The sequence below is a fragment of the Phocoena sinus genome, chromosome 4 (assembly GCF_008692025.1).
Source record: "Phocoena sinus isolate mPhoSin1 chromosome 4, mPhoSin1.pri, whole genome shotgun sequence".
Taxonomy (NCBI): Eukaryota; Metazoa; Chordata; class Mammalia; order Artiodactyla; family Phocoenidae; genus Phocoena; species Phocoena sinus.
In genome coordinates, this window is record NC_045766.1 from 30,327,841 (window position 1) to 30,344,283 (window position 16,443).

The 16,443-nt window shown below is 35.3% G+C and overlaps 1 protein-coding gene across 3 annotated transcripts in view; it reads left to right on the top strand.

The window, feature by feature from the left end:
* TSC22D2 (TSC22 domain family member 2) overlaps positions 1-16,174 on the top strand; it is a 56,339-nt gene extending 40,165 nt beyond the window's left edge. For 2 of the 3 annotated variants that reach the window (XM_032630134.1, XM_032630135.1), the window contains 2 exons: positions 7,543-7,594; positions 8,611-16,174. In XM_032630134.1, coding sequence (XP_032486025.1) covers positions 7,543-7,594; positions 8,611-8,871 — 313 coding nt within the window. In that variant the 3' untranslated portion in view covers positions 8,872-16,174. Of the gene's footprint in view, positions 1-7,542; positions 7,595-8,610 lie in introns of those variants that run through there. The other variant, XR_004349648.1, reaches the window with a different exon arrangement.
* Positions 16,175-16,443: the final 269 nt, after the last annotated feature.

Here is a 16,443-nt window from a genome sequence, read left to right on the forward strand (position 1 = left end):
GATGACTATACTGTGATTTATTTAACCCCTTCCCTATTGCTAATCAAAAGCCTGCCGTTATAAAGTGTTGTAATGAGTAGTTTTGTAAATACATTATTTCCTATGTATGCAAAAATATCTATAGGATAAATTACTATAGATATTTTTGCATACATAGGAAACTGTATACATGTATTTTTGCATACATAGGAAACTTGTAGGATTGCTGGCTCAAAGAATGTGTTGTGTATAAAATTTATTAGATATAACCAAATTGCTCTCTATACGGGTTATACCATTATACCACTTTGTACCAGCACTGTAAGAGAAGAGAAGGCCCATTTTCCCACAGCCTCACTGACTGTGTATTAAATTTTAGTATGTTTGCCAGTCTGTTAGGGAAATAATATCACATTATAGTTTTAATCTCTATTTTTATTATGAATGAGATGTTGAGTATTTTTTCATGTCTTGTGAATGTTCGTGTGAATTCTACCCATCTTTCTATTTGGGCTTCTTGTCTTACAGATTCCTAGAAGTACTTTATATTTTAGGGAAATTATTAAAGAAGCTTTTAAAAAACTGTATTTTGAGGCATATAGTTAGAAAGTCCTCTCCTACTCCTCTCCAAAATAGTAAAGAAATTCTTCCTAAATAGGCCTTTTTAAGGTCATTAATACAGATGATATGGTTGACTCTGGACAAAGGGGGTCTGAGGTAGGAGAGGGACTTTGTATTGATGGTATACTTTTTTGTGTATACTCTCTGAATTTATTCTTTACCATGTATATGTATATTTTTAAAAACTTTTATTTTGAGTAATTATAGATTAATAAGTTGCAAAAAAAAAAAGTGCAGGGAGGTCTCAGGTACCCCTTTACCCAGTTCTCCCCCAGTGATAACATCTTGCATGGCTATAGTATAATACCTGAAGCCAGGAAATTGACATTGGTATAATCCACAGGTATAATCCTTTTTTCCTCTTTTTAAATATTCTTTTCTGGTCAGTATTTTGATCTGAAATTAATTAAATGAATGTGAAATATGCTGAGGGCATTGGTGAGCAAAGTTTTTATAGATGATAAAAACAAATATCAATCTTCATATAAGTATTCAGCTCAGTTTTTTGTTTTTTGGGTTTTGTTTGTTTGTTTGTTTGTTTTTGCGGTATGCGGGCCTCTCACTGTTGTGGCCTGTCCCGTTGCGGAGCGCACGCTCAGCGGCCATGGCTCACGGGCCTAGCCGCTCCGCGGCATGTGGGATCTTCCCGGACCGGGGCACGAACCCATGTCCCCTGCATCGGCAGGCGGACTCTCAACCACTGCGCCACCAGGGAAGCCCTTTAGCTCAGTTTTTAGTAGTTCCTTGGTAAAAAGCTTTTTTCACAGTAAGATTGGTTACTTGAGAAAATAATAACATTTAGTTTTGTGAGTAGCCATTTTCCTTGCTTGTTTAGCATGAATAATAGCTTTTATCATCCACAAAAATCACTTATTTTGTGTTACTGATAATAAAAATCTCCATGGGGACTTTTTGTGAGTTTTTTAACTCATGAAATTAAACAGGTTGTTTTTACATTGGTAGAACTTATGGTTAATAATTAGAATATGTACAATTTTGAGTTCTTAGCTTAATTGACTGTTAACTTTGTCTAATAGTTTTATTCTTAACCACAGAGGTTTGCATTTGGCCAGAGATTGTCTACATGAATTTTATCTATTTAGGCTCTTTTTTGGAAGTAGGATTGTTATTTGCCCTTAAATTGTGTTAAAGTGTAAATGTTCTTTAAATTCGTCTTACAGAAGGGTGATGGGTTTTTTTTTCTTTTTAACCTTGATAGGCTTGCTGAGCTGTAGATTCATTAGATTTATTTTTTTGCAATCAGTGACTTAACAGTTTCTTTCTAAAAAGCAAAACATACATTTCTTAGAGAAGAGGCAAAATGTTGCCCAGATTAGAATTAAAGCATTTTTAACACTAATGATGTTATAGAGCTTATTGCAGTGGGGCAAGGGGATTAAGGTTGTAGGTGATTTACTGGAAACAGTACCTGATTCCTGAGGACTGGCCTCCAAGAAAGATTGTAGCTTCAACTTGTAAGTTTAAGAAGAATTGATTTTACCTGGTTTGGGTAAGGGGGCTTTAACATAAATATTGATATACGAGATTTGCCAACTCAAATAAGTTCTCATCACAAAACATTTTATTTTGTGATTTGGGGAATTCCTGTAGTGGATTTTTAATTGTGTTGTGATTCAACAGGGAAAGTTAGGAGGGTCTTAGAGTAAAGCAAGGTAAATTTTTTTAATAATATTCTGCATATAGATCCGTATAATCTTAAGATATCTTCATCTTTCTAACAAACCAAAAGAACCTTTCAGTCCTTAGCAAATAGGTGAACTATACTGGCTGTCTAAAGATCACTGAGCAAGTCCCTTTTCTAAGAAGTGACCTCCCTTGTTTTCAGAGCTGAACCTCTTCTAGGAATGTGCTAGATAAGATAAATGGCATATTATGAACATAGTTTAATCTTTGGATCCACAGTTATGGTTTGACAACTAACATTTGGTACTTGGTTAAAGCACTTTTCACAATGTACACAACGCTGGATTTCTTTTAGGTCATTATAGATAGTTGCTTTCTTCCTTTCACAATCTGACTGTTATGATAGGAAAAGCATATGTTTTGACATTAATTAGGTTAGGTTTTAATCCTCTCCCTAGGGTTGTGTCTGAATAAGTTACTTGGCTTCAGTTTCCTCAGCTGTAAAGTGAGAGTGTTGCTCAGGCTTGTAGTAAGGACTCACTTAAACAGCGTGTGCTGCCATGAAGTGGGCAGTCATTTGTGTTCTTTTCCTCTACCCTGTTGCTTTGTTAATAAGCATTTGTGGGATTTCCCTGGCGGTCCAGTGGTTAAGACTCAGTGCTTCCACTGCAGGGGGCACAGGTTGGATCCCTGGTCAGGGAACTAAGATCCCACATGCTGTGTGGTTGTGGCCAATAAATTAAAAAAAAATTTTTTAAATAAGCATTTGTATTGAGAAAGGAGAAGGAAGACAACATAGCCAAAATGTAATAGGGAAGAAATTCGCACTATTTTTATCTTAAACAGTAGCCATGATGTCTCTGTACACATTAATAAAGAAAAAAGTTGATTTCTCATAAAAAAATTTTCTTAAATGTGAGATCAAGTTAGCCTAACTGTGTCACTGGTTTTAATTTTTAGAGAGGCAAGACGGGATGATTTGCAGAGTCACTGAGCTGAGAGCATGGATGAAACAGTTAGCCTATTAAGAAGGATGCGGGCTTCCCTGGTGGCGCAGTGGTTGAGAGTCCGCCTGCCGATGCAGGGGACACGGGTTCGTGCCCCGGTCCGGGAAGATCCCACATGCCGCGGAGCGGCTGGGCCCGTGAGCCATGGCCGCTGAGCCTGCTCATCCGAAGCCTGTGCTCCGCAACGTGAGAGGCCCGCATACCACAAAAAAAAAAAAAAAAAAAAAGAAGGCTGCAAATGTAAGAAACTTGTGATGCCGCAGCAGAGGTTCCTATCTGGCCTCTTGTCTTCTCAGTGAGGTTGCAAGTAATCTATTGTGATAAGAGTAAGCAGGCCTGGGAAGAAAAGCTGTGGTGGGGAGCCAGTTGGGATGAACTAAAAGATGAACAGCATGGAAATCCAATCTAGCTTGGTGTGCCATTGATACTTTTAAGTTTTACTTTTCTTATGAATGTGATTGTAATTTACTTTATTTAAACACTAAATTCAAGCTCATTTGGTTCTTTTGGGAGCCGCAGTTCCGGTAAATGAAAATTCATTATATAAAAAGTGATTTAGTCATTCTTTTTTCCCCATAGTTCTGTATTTCTGTCCGTTCCCTCCATACCCACAGTTTTTTATTCATCTAGTAAATGCTAATCCAGTTATGATTTTATTCTAAAAGAGAGACCCATAGTAACAGAATTATCCCTTTTTATATAGCACTCTGTAGTTTAACAGAATAGTTACAAAGTCTTAGGAAGCCTTCCCTTAAGGAACTTAAGTTCAGAAACTGGTTAATCATCTAGTTATAGCGTGGTGAATACAATAATAAGAAAGAAAACAAGGCCTAATACTATAACATTAGGTCAGGGAAACAAATGAAAGGAAATTATTCATTCTGCTTCAGCTGATCATTCTCATTTTAAAAGAGCATAAAGCCCAAACCACTATGTTGACTTTGAACACAATGGAAAATTTGTTTCCCTCATTGAAACAATATTCTTAAACCATGTTCTGGGATCTTGAAATAGAATACACTCTTATTTGTTTATATTTAAAACTACCATATTGGTATCTTTATTAAAAACCAGGCTATTTAAGGCAGTGGTTCTCAAACTTTAGTTTCTTTCAAATCACCTGGAGGAGTTATTAAAATAGATTTCTTGGGTCCCACCTCAAAAGTATCTAATTCAGTAGGTCTGAGTGGACCCGAATATTTACATTTCTAACAGGTACCCAGATGATGCTGATGGCTCCTGGTCCAGGGACCACACATGGAGAGCTACTGATTTATTCAAACTCAGAAAAATGTAATGGCTTCCTAACATGAACCAGTAATCGTTTCTAATCCAATTACTATCATATTGACTCTTTCAGTATGCATTTGAGCTCCTATGTGCCAAGCACTGTTCACTTCTTCACAGAGGTGAAGAAGATAAGCCACCTCCCTCAAGGAGCTCAGTCTAATAGAGTTAACAGTGGTAGTATTATTTAAACTCACTTAATCCTCACAGGAGTTTTGTGGATTGGGGTATATAATCCTTATTTTAGGTAAAAAAAAAAAAAAAAAATGAGGTCTAGAAAGGTAAAATAATTTCCTAGAATTCACAGTGATTACATGGAGGAGCCAGAATTTCCTGGTTATGCACTATAAAAAGTTTGTGATGATTTTAGTGGGCCACAAAAGGGATGGAATATTTGGTTCTACCTTAGGAAATCAGAAGGTGTTGCAGAAGAGGCGGCACTGAGCATCTTAAGGAACAAGTTAAAGATAGCCAGATGAATTGGAACTGTGAGCATTTCCAGCTGAGGGAGCAGTTTCTGCAAAGCCATGGAAACCTGAGAGAACGTATGTTCCACAGACTGCAAATAGCTATGTAAGACCATAACACAATATACCACATGGGGTATGAGAGGAAAGGAGACCATAGAAAGCTGAGGTCAAGGTCGTAAAGGGTTTTGTATACAAGGCTAAGAAATTTTTTTTAAGTAGAGTTAGGTTTTTTTTTATTATTACTCTTCTAATTTTCATCTCTAAGCCAGTGGTTCTCAAAGTATGATTTGTCTGGCAGCAGAATTGGCATCACCTGGAAACTTGTTAGAAATGCAAGTTCCTGGGCCTGACCCCAGACCTACTGAATCTGAAAGGTGGAGCCCAGCAATCTGTGTTTTAATAAAACATCTAGATGACTCTGGTACATGCTAAAGTTTGAGAACCTCTGCAGTAGGTTGTAGGATTCTTGATAACAGCCTTCAGAGTGGCCAAAGGTGACTATAGAGATAGTAATTGTATCTGTGACTGATTTGATTCTGTTAAAGTACAGTGTTTAACAAAATTGGAATAGTAATACCTTTTAAGGGAAACATATCTTCAACATGATCCATTTATACTTTGCAAACCTGTTCCTCCGTAGCAGTAAAAGAGATCTGAGTCAGGACTAGAGGTTATTATATCAGCAAAGAATAGGATGCTAATTATTGTTCCTTAGCTGAGGGAATGGTTTGGAAACTGACTAGGTTTTGTTTTAATTATCAAAAAAGAAGAAGAAGAAATAAACCTTTTTTAAAGGTTTTTGAGGTTTATTTGGGTTTTTTGTTTTGTTTGCTCATTAATATGTAAAACTGGTGTTAAAGTTAGCATTTAAGATATCCTATTTAAAACTGATGTGTTAAAAGAATTGAATGTATTTAAGTCATGAAATGACTAAAACTATTTCATTTTTTCCTTGACATAGAAGTAAAAAATAAAGTATAATCTAGGATTCTCAGGCAAATTCTAATCTAAATGCCTATCACTATCTTTTTTGCCAAATCATGACCAGTGTTTGGTGAATTTATCTATGTGGTGTCTGAATTGAACTTTACATTAAAGTTTATATAGTTCTGTAGTTTTTAGTTACATGAAGCCATACTTTGCTGTCTACAAGCATTTAAAGCCTAACATATATAAGTATTTATTAATGATCTATATATCCTTTCCAGTTATTAGGTATACATAAGCCCCTTTTCATCTTAGCAACAGCAGCAAGAAGTGAAGTAGTATGCTGTAATTAATGTGCTTAATGCACAGATAAACAAGCTTAGTGTTTTCCACGCATTGACTCAGGATTTAAAAGTTCAAAGTCCACTGAGGCATTGACACCAGCCCCTTCATTTTACAGATGAGGAAACTGAGGTCCAGGGAAGTTAAATAGTTGATTACTGATGGTCATATAGGTAGTGAGTAGCAGAACCAAGATTATAACCAGATCTACTTAGATTATAATAAAAAAAGGCACCACTACATCAGACAGGATATTTCTGAGGCTCGGTCTGATAGAACATTGAGGGTCCACATCATCTAAAGCAAAATAGTCTTCAGATAAATTAGCACCTAAATTTAGCACTACACACTAAATGAAGAGTATGTAGTAGAAGTTTTGTATAAAAGTGGTTTAAAGACCTCTTTTTGTATTGATACAGTAGATTAACATATCCTATTTATATTTACAAGAAAATCTAATAACTGTTCTTTAAAGTTTACAAAAACACCAAGAAAAGGATATAGATCCTCGCTACACACATGGGAAAATATAAACTTCCAAAGAGAACAATTATTCAGCCTCCTGTGTCATTATCACAGAAATGATAAGGTGATATTTAAACTTGGGATGTACTTACCAGCTAGACTATTTCCAATTATCTCTAGGAAAAATTGGTCTAAACCACATACCTTAGTAGGTGATTTTTGCCAGCTAGTAAACTACAGTCAAAGCATACAGGTCTGCCAGAATGTTGAGTTCCTTGTTAACCAACCCTGCAAGTACTGCTTGCCCAGAAGCCCTCTGAATCATTTTTACAAGCCAGTTTTTAAAATTTAAAAACCAGACATTAAAATATAAAATCTATAGTAGAAAAATCATCATCTGAATTTAATGCAATAAATAACCACTGGAATTTCTACATGAAAGGCAATTAGAATATATAGTTGGTAAATGAAGAGATGTGGAGGGGGTACTGTTCGTTCAAAATGTATCTTAAGTTCACTGAATTGAGAACTCCTGGATAGAATTGGGAGTTACTTTTTAAAGTAGCATATATATGTCATTGGCAAATTAGAAGTATTGAAACTACAAAGATTTTTACAAGCCATCTGTTTATTGAGATCATTTTCAAAATGAGAGCTCTGAGTATGAAATTGTGAGAATAGACTAATAATCTATTTTAAAGTACTATTTTTGGTTTTAAGTAAAACACAATTATTTTAAAAGTTGGAAGGGAGCTTACATTTTTTAGAATAATTTAATGAAATATTCTAATTTTTTCCAGTGCATCTGGGGGAGGTGGTGTAGCCATTGACAACAAAATAGAACAAGCAATGGTAAGTATAAATTTATAGTCCTCTCATTTCAGAGATTGTTGGGTTTCATCAATTCTAAAAAACAAATACCTAATTTCTTTAAACCAAGATGACCAAAGTGTATTTTTTGATAGTGAGATTTGGTTGAAAATGCTAGAATGTTGAGAATTTTTAGTCTATAAATACCAGTGGAATAGATATTTCCCCTACTTGAACATGTTACATTTCATGCCATTTTGGGGAATATACATAATCAACATGCATTTGATCCCCTAAATATCTCAGCATCAAAAATAATTTAGAAACAAAAGACTAATAAAATGAAAACTTCAGCTGGAAATCTTTTCCATCCTTTGGTTATTTACAGTGACTCTTTTACTCAGCTTTAATAAATAGACTTGTTTCTGTTGATTCTGATTTCTGCTATTACTATCAATTTTTTGGTTTTCTCAAAAGATATTCTACTCATATTATTTAAAATATTTTGATTCAAGTTATTAAAACCATAGATCGATTATAAATAAAGGCCACTGGTCTCAAACTATTTTGTTTTTTAATCCTGAGGTTTTAAAGTTGGAAATTGCAGGTCACTTCATCTCTTAAAGCAGTACTATAACTAGTTTATTATCAGTTTAATATCCTTTGTTCTCTTCGTCTGACGTCTAAATATATGATTTTAAACCTTTTTTTAAATTCTAATCTTATCTTAATTGACAATTTAAGGAGCTGGTATTTTTTGAAATCACTCCAAACTTTGAAAATAAAATCCTGGGCTTGCTGCCCTAGTTGGGAGCTAGATTTTTTCCACCCCATCTTCCTTAGTGTCAATCAAGAAACAGTAGAAACATTAAAAGCAAGAGCAGGAAAACTATATAAATGTAGTTTAAATAAACTATATTTATAGTATAAATATAAATATATAAAACTATATAAATATAAAACTGCCTGATGTTTATAAGGCACCAGGTAGGCTAGAACCAAATAGCAACTCCTTTCCCTTTCACTCTTTTTGACATTCCTAATTTTGTTCTTCACAGGATCTGGTGAAAAGCCATTTGATGTATGCAGTAAGAGAAGAAGTGGAAGTTCTAAAGGAACAAATAAAAGAATTAGTTGAAAGAAACTCTTTACTTGAACGAGAAAATGCACTGTTAAAATCTCTTTCAAACAATGATCAGTTATCCCAACTCCCAGCCCAACAGGCCAATGCTGGTAGCACTTCTCAACAGCAAGCAGTGATAGCACAGCCTCCGCAGCCAACGCAGCCTCCGCAGCAGCCGAATGTGTCCTCAGCATAAAGCTTTCTTGCCTCATTAAGAAAAAAACTGAAAGCAATCTATCCTTGTGTGCCACTGGTGTTCTTTCCACTTTATACGAAAGCAAGTAGCCATGCTTCAGTTGTGTGTTTGGCCTTTTCAGTATTAGACAATCATTCTACAAGAGCTTTTCCTCTCTTTGAGATGTCATGCAGTGCTGTTGATGTCCAGTTTATGTCATCAGTACACAAGGAGAATAATAGATGGGGTGTATTAAAGAGAGCAAAGTTAGCATTTTACCTGGTGCGCACGAGTGGGGTCTTTTAAGAGCTTTGGTGGCTCTCCCATGTTTCCTATTATCCATGGATTTACCCTGAGCCTTCCTATCGCATTATAAATAACAGTTCATCTAAAGAGCCACTTTTCTTTCAATATCAGTAACATTTGCCTACATAAGTTTTCATTTATTTGTGTTTTATTTATTACAGGGCTGCTATTTTCATAATGTACATGAACAATGTCACAGAACTTTTTTAATTTTTTTGAATAATTATAAGTATCAGTAAAGGAATTGAAAGACAGGATTGCATTTAATAGATGAAACGTTTAGGCAATAATTGAACAAAAGAATCCTGGCATATTTCTAACACTAATGGCAATTTACCTTCGGTATTTATTTTCAGTAGTAAAGACCCAGCTTGAATGTAAATTTTGTATAGTGTAAGTATGAAGAACATAGTGCAACTGTACAGGTAGTCACCAGTTATTGTGATATAATAAATAATTGGGCTATTTTGATGAAGAAAACTTTGTTCATTTGTTTCTACTTTCTAATAGAGAAATTGCCACGATTCCTCTGCTTTTTGACATTTCGTATGACTTTTTTTTCGGGTGGGAATAAAAAGCTGTGAAATTGTTCAACCTACTTTGTAACCAAAGAAGCAAAGCTGTGTAATGGAGTTTTGTTTTTTTTTTGTTTGTTTTTTTTTTTTATAATGCACATTCTTTATGTATTTTTATTTAGTGTTCTCTCGGTCACAATTTTCTTTGCTGTCTAGCATGATCTGCATGACCTCTAATCTTTGAACCACTTTCGTACCTCATGTTTTTATCCAGCACTCTTATTGTAATATGTACTAGTCTGTGAACAATGTCAAATAAAAAAGAACGAACAGGTAGTATGGTGGAGCTGAGCTAGTGTACTATACACTAGTTGTAAAAAAAAAAAAAAAAAAAATAATGAAGTGAGCCATCTTTTTGTTCATTTAAAATGGTGTTTTGAATTTCGTATGCAGAAAACGTTTTGTTACATTGCAGATTTTAATGTATTTAATAAATGCAACATGCAGATTAAGTGCAGTGTATACTGAGTATTTAAATTAAAATGTACATTTCATAAATACAGTTTCAAGAGAAAACATCATTTTGTGTATACTAACACATTAAGTATATGTCAGAAATTGATGTATAAATATATATTTTAACACATTTTCTGAAATTAAACTGCAGTTTTGTTGAAATATTTGGCTCTATATGTGTTCAAAATTTAATTTGATTAGATTTGTATTTTCAGAGTTCCAAATATTCCTTCAATGAAAACCTATGTTATTAATGACTTAATGATGGTTCTTAAATTTTCCAAGTAAAATAATTTAAAGAATGCAAGAATGGTGAGCAATATTTGTACTCAATATTCATATTATGTCAATGACATTTAAGTAGGAAATCCTTGTCTACCAGAACTTTTACTTGAATTCAGAAAGGTGCCTGTAGAAATTAACATGCTCTGTATCTATAGCCAACTAGCTAATCAGGAGTTAATAAGAATCAATAGTTAGGTCTTTGCATTAAAAGAAGATAAATAAGTGTTCTTTATCTATCTAAAATTAAAACTTAAATAAGTCACAAACTAAATGCATAAAATCAGAGTGTACATGGGATTTCCAATTATTTTATATTCTAGTTAGGCTGCAGGATATATTCACTAAAAACACAATTTTAATGTTAATAGAACTAACTAAAGGAACTAAGTACTTAGGCTTGAAGAAGCAACCTAAAGATATGAAGTAAGATTTTTTAATAGAGCCATCCCAGGTGAGCTAGAAAGTGAAACTTCCACGTTGGACTGTTAACCAAAAGGCTCACCGGGTGCACCGCTCAAGTGTGAAAGTGTGATATATAATACAGGTGGAAAAAAACGTATTAGAAAAGGTTGGGGTTTATGTGAAAATATAAATTTTGGTGTTGGGGGTAGAAAAACACATTATTATAAATGCTAAAGTAATAGTCACAAAGGAAGTGATTAATATGCTTTAAATGGTAATTAAAAGCAATTATTACTACTTCTACATTAAAAAAAATCACAGTAGAAGAGAGAACATGAATAGTTCACAGAAGAAATAAACGGCAGTTTCTAAAGGTTCACCCTCTAGTAACCTAAGAAATACAAGTTAACATTTAGCAAATTATTTGTCCTTTAAATAGCAGGACCTAATGTAGAAAGGCAAGCTTTCCTGTGAACTTCTAGAAAGTAAGATGGCAAAATGTATCGAGCCTTAAAAAACTTTCCAACTTAATGACATGAGAAGATACTCAACTACTGGTGCCACGTTCAAAACATGCAAAACTATAGTAGTGCCTGTCCTCTGCTTTCCCAACTCCCCCCCCCCGCCCCTCTTCTCTTGTATGACCCATCCCCCACCATACAACCCCAAAAATAGCTGTGAAAGGAAGCCTGTACATCCAAACCTACTCTCATGAGGCATGCCCCCAATCCAAAGTCAGGGACAAACTTAAGGGTGGGAAAGTTATGTGCTTTTCAGCATCAGATATACTGTATATTTGAAAACAACATCAAGCATTCCTCCAAATGATTAGTTTAGGATATTAAGTAAATTTCAGTTTTTCCTCAGATATTTAGGGTCTCTAGTTAGCTGGAATATTAATTTATTGAGATGCCAATTTGGGAGCACAGTCTTGTATGAATGCCATCTGTAATCTTCTCGGTGAAATGCTCATAGACCAAGGTGCCACATAAGTGTTCTGTTGGTTTACTTCAACCAACCACAAGATCATAGGTGGAAAATATTTCTGATACGGCAATGTGTCTTCAGTACAAACCTAATTTTCCCCAAAGAAAAATCATTTCAAGTAGCTACAATGTGATTTTATAGCTTGATATACACCTCCCTCCCCCCAAGAAATAGAGCGATTGTGAGATATTAAATATACGGTTACTCTCATAATTTTTTGTTCAAAAGTAGCTGGATATTTCCAATGTTCTGAGCTAAGCATAAATACGTATAAAAACAGGAATGCTTTACCATCAAGCCCTCAGCGATGGGTAACTAAAACTTCCATTATTCACAAAGAATTGTCACAGGTCAGAGATCAGGGTATTTCTCCAAGTTCCAAACCATAGTCACTTCTGGACGTTTAAAAAAACGGGAAGTGGGGAGGGTGGGCGCAGTATCCTTCCAATTAAAGTAACCAAAATACCTGTTCATGAGAATTCATCCTTGTAGAGCCAGAAATAAAATATCACCTAATTTTCTGGAAACCAATTTTTAAGATGGTCTGAAGTCACATATTTTAAGCTTTATAGCTCAGTGGCAGGCATTTAGTGACATGACTCAATTCTCTTCAATAATCCTTTAAAAGGACAAAGCCCAGCCCTCAAGTTTCAGAGTTTAATTAGGGATATAGACAAACGAATAGATATGAAATAATAAAGGCTTGTTATACACAGTCAAGGATGGCTTTGTTAGGGAAGGTTTCTTCAAGGAGGTGACATGTGAGTCTTGAAGGTCGCAAAAGTAAAACAGTGCTCAGAGGCTTAAAGGAGAGCATAAGCAAAGCTCCTTGAGAAGCCACAGAACTGTTCCACAGGAGGCACGCGGGCAATGACTGTCTCACTCACCTGAGTAGTTTGGCATCAATTCGGAAAACAGGAATGATTTATTGAATGATTTTAAGGAATGGGATTGTAATCAGAATTGCATTTCAGAAAAATTAATCATTCCAGTGGCACATGAGAGGTAGTTGGAGAGCTAAAACTAGAAACTGAGAAATAATTTAGGGGAGACAATCCAGAACAGAAATGATGGATAGGCAAAATTATATAGGCAATCTTGGTTCATGAAGGAAGTTTGTCTTGAGTTCTTCTGTACCATTTTTCTCTCCACGGTGAACATTCCATTCCCAGCATCAGGTACCTGTTATTTCTTGCTCCAAGGAAAGATCAGAGAACTCCAAGTCTTAGAAAGTTTAAGACTTTTCCTTCCAACAGCCATATATCTCTATGAAACGAAAGCCTTTGTTTCCTGTTAAAGGAATTTCAAGAATTTAGCAAAGGGGTAGGGGGGACTAGAGGAGGCTTAGCTGTCGCTTTAAGCCTCTGTGTAAATCCAGCCCTAAAGGTAAACCAAATTTAGTCCTTTTATAGTGGATTAGGATTAGAATGGCCCAGAAGCATGAATTCAAAGTCTGCCCCTCAGAGCTAGCCCTTCCTCCCAAGAAAGGATAATACGGGTTCTAGCCCCACTGCAGATATTGACAGCCCGTCAGAACAGGTTTTGCTAGGCTTTAACCTTTCATTCTTTGACACAATTCAGGTTTCTTTCTGCCCTATAGGCCCCCTGCGTAAGCAAAACTGGACCTTTTCTCCCACCTCCTCCTGCCTGGTAATCCATGTTTTTATTTTCTAGCAATACTAATAGTGTATTATTTAGTGATGTGTATTTGCATCCTATTTTTCCCTTTTTGAAGTTCCAGTATGCATTCCTGTTTCATATATAGTTCACGGAATTTTTAATGGTAAAATCTGTTCTTTAAATGCAAGTATTCCTTTCGTCAGTAGAGAGATTACTGTAAAGTGTAGTTTAACGATTTCCTTAGTGGTCTACAACTAGGCTGACGTGCTGTGTTCACAAATAAAAATGCTAAGTAAGGCACTATACAAAGTAAGTTAAAGGTCAGAGACATCCTTTTTTTTTAAGAGAATCATCAAAAATAAAAGCAAGACAGTCTTTCAGGATTGATAATGGTAAGGTAAGGAGCTGGTATTTTGCACTGGCACAATTTACTTGGTCACAGAATTTGTTCACCACACTTGGGTGGTGAGTTAGCTTTAATTTTCCTTCTCCTCACCAGGGGAACTGAGAGTTTAAGTAGTTTGGGGAATTTTCCCATAGTCTAATGTCTTGTGTTGAGCTGTAAAACAGAGCAGAAGTTTATGGGCTAAGGCATTACCCATGAAAGCCAAAGCTACCCCTTTGAAAGAAGGAAGGAAAAGGTGTGCTAACTCACATCATAAAAATAACTGAATTTTAAAATGCGGCAAATGTCACACTTCTACTTTCCTATAAAAAAAGTTAAGTTTACCTTCTTTATTTCCTTCTTTTGCATGCCTGAGATATTTCTGTATAACAACTGTAAAGTATGCTTGCCCACTGCAATCCAGAATGTTTTCCAGATCACAGTTCTTACTGTCATTTAACAGGCAAGCAACATACCTATACATAGATCATACCTGAGGAATTCCACGAACAGCAAGGGAACATTTTTCTCACACTTGGGCATGGATTATCAGGTCAGTGTCTAAATCTAGCGTTCCTACTTTTAAAAAAGAAAAAATATATATATATAATTTAATCAGATGGACAGAAAAAAATAAATATGTATAATTTCGTGATGCCCCTGAAGTAAAGGCTTTGTTTTTGAGAAGCTTGAGTTTTATTTTTTATTTTATAGAAACATTGTTGAAATGCAGTTCAATTCTATTTCAGTTCAGGGTTTGCACCCTGTACTGGATGTTTGGGGATAGAAAGATGAATGAGACATGATTTGTGCACTCCAGGAGCTCATGGTCCAATGTAAAAGTAAAAGCTAGAGTGTCACATTGGTTTTTTCAAAGTATATGTCACAGTTTGTGGACCTCAGATCATTTGTTGAATGAAAGGTTCTTATAAATGAACAGTAATATTGCCGTGCCACGTGATACCATTTGACATTGCCAGGAAAAAACTTTAAATCACCAAAAAGCTTTAACATCAAATACTTCTAGAAAGAGGGGAGCTGGTAAAAAGGATTCCATCTCTATATTTAGCCTGTGAGGTGTCCCCTAAAAAAAAAGAACTAATCTTAAAGAGAAGTTTACACATTTCTTAATACTCTGTAGATAACAGAACTGATTTAATTGAATAGAATTTGTGTGTTATGAATTACATCATCGACTGTCTCATGAGGAATACATTCATTATCTTTGCTGATAAAATCAGCTACCGTTCAATGAACCAAGTTAAGAATAACTCAGGTACCTGATGCCAAAATTAAATCTGATAAAGCTGAGAATCCAGAAATGAACACAAATATATATTGAGTAAATGATGAAAGTGACATTTCAAATCAAAAAGGGAAGAATGGATTATTCAACAACTAGTATTAAGACCACATAACCACTTGGGAAAAACAATTTTAGATCTCTAACTCACAAAAATTAAATTCCAGCCAGACTAGCAGTGAGCCTTATGCTTTTTGGTCACATACTCCTTTTAGAAATATCCTTGTGAAAATGCACGTGAGCAAAAAGGTTTACAAATAGGTTATGAAGAGATGCCCAACTTTAGCAAAATAAGGGAAATGCACATTAAAACACAAGAAACTATCTCAGATCCAATTGGCAAGTATTTAAAATAAATATGAATCAAGAGTGTGGGGAAACAGGAATCCTACATTGCTGGTGAGCATATAAATTAGCATGGCCACTTTTAAAGGCAGCTGAGTGGTATCCATTACAATTTTAAATTCACATGCCCTGTGACCCAATAATTCCAATTTTTAATGAAACACACTTTACACATTTTTGTCCACAAGGTGGCTTGTATAATGATGACCGTTGTACCTTTGGTTGTAATGATATAAAATTGGAAAAACCAAAATATGCCTCAAGGGGACGGAGCATGGTACATGTTATAAAATACTAGGCATCAATGAAAAAGGAGAGTCCTACATGCACTGACATGAGATGATCTTTAAGATAAAATGTTAAATTTTTTTAAAGTTTAGGGGAAAATGGAAGGACAATACATGAAATCCACAAGATACCATTGATGTTAAAAAACACACCACATCCATTCACATACACAAATACTGTATAGTGTACATCTTAAGTACCTAATTGTGTATTATAAAAATGTACAGAGAAGCTCTGGAAGGGTACTAACCAAACTGTTCACAGTAGTTTGGTGGAGTGCATTAGCTTTACCTGTAATGTCTGATGTTTTTGAGTATGCATTCATGTATTGTTTGTGTAATGACAAATTAATAAATTAGAAATAAAATCAAATAGAAGGTGTTCTCTTCTTGTCGCTGCTAAAGTCTCCCGTGGTACTCTGGATCTTATCATCGTCAGCCTTCTCTCCTCCCCACGATTGTTTTTCTCCCTCTCTCCCATTCCTTCTACTTGGCTCTCTCTTCTGGCTTCATCACATCAGTACACACAGAGGCTGGGAATGTGCCCCCTCCAGTTGCTTTTCCTGTTCCTTCTGCCTTTCTACTTCTTTCTCTTCTGCTCACCACATGTCACATGCAATCTGGTTGGGGTCCCCATTGTGA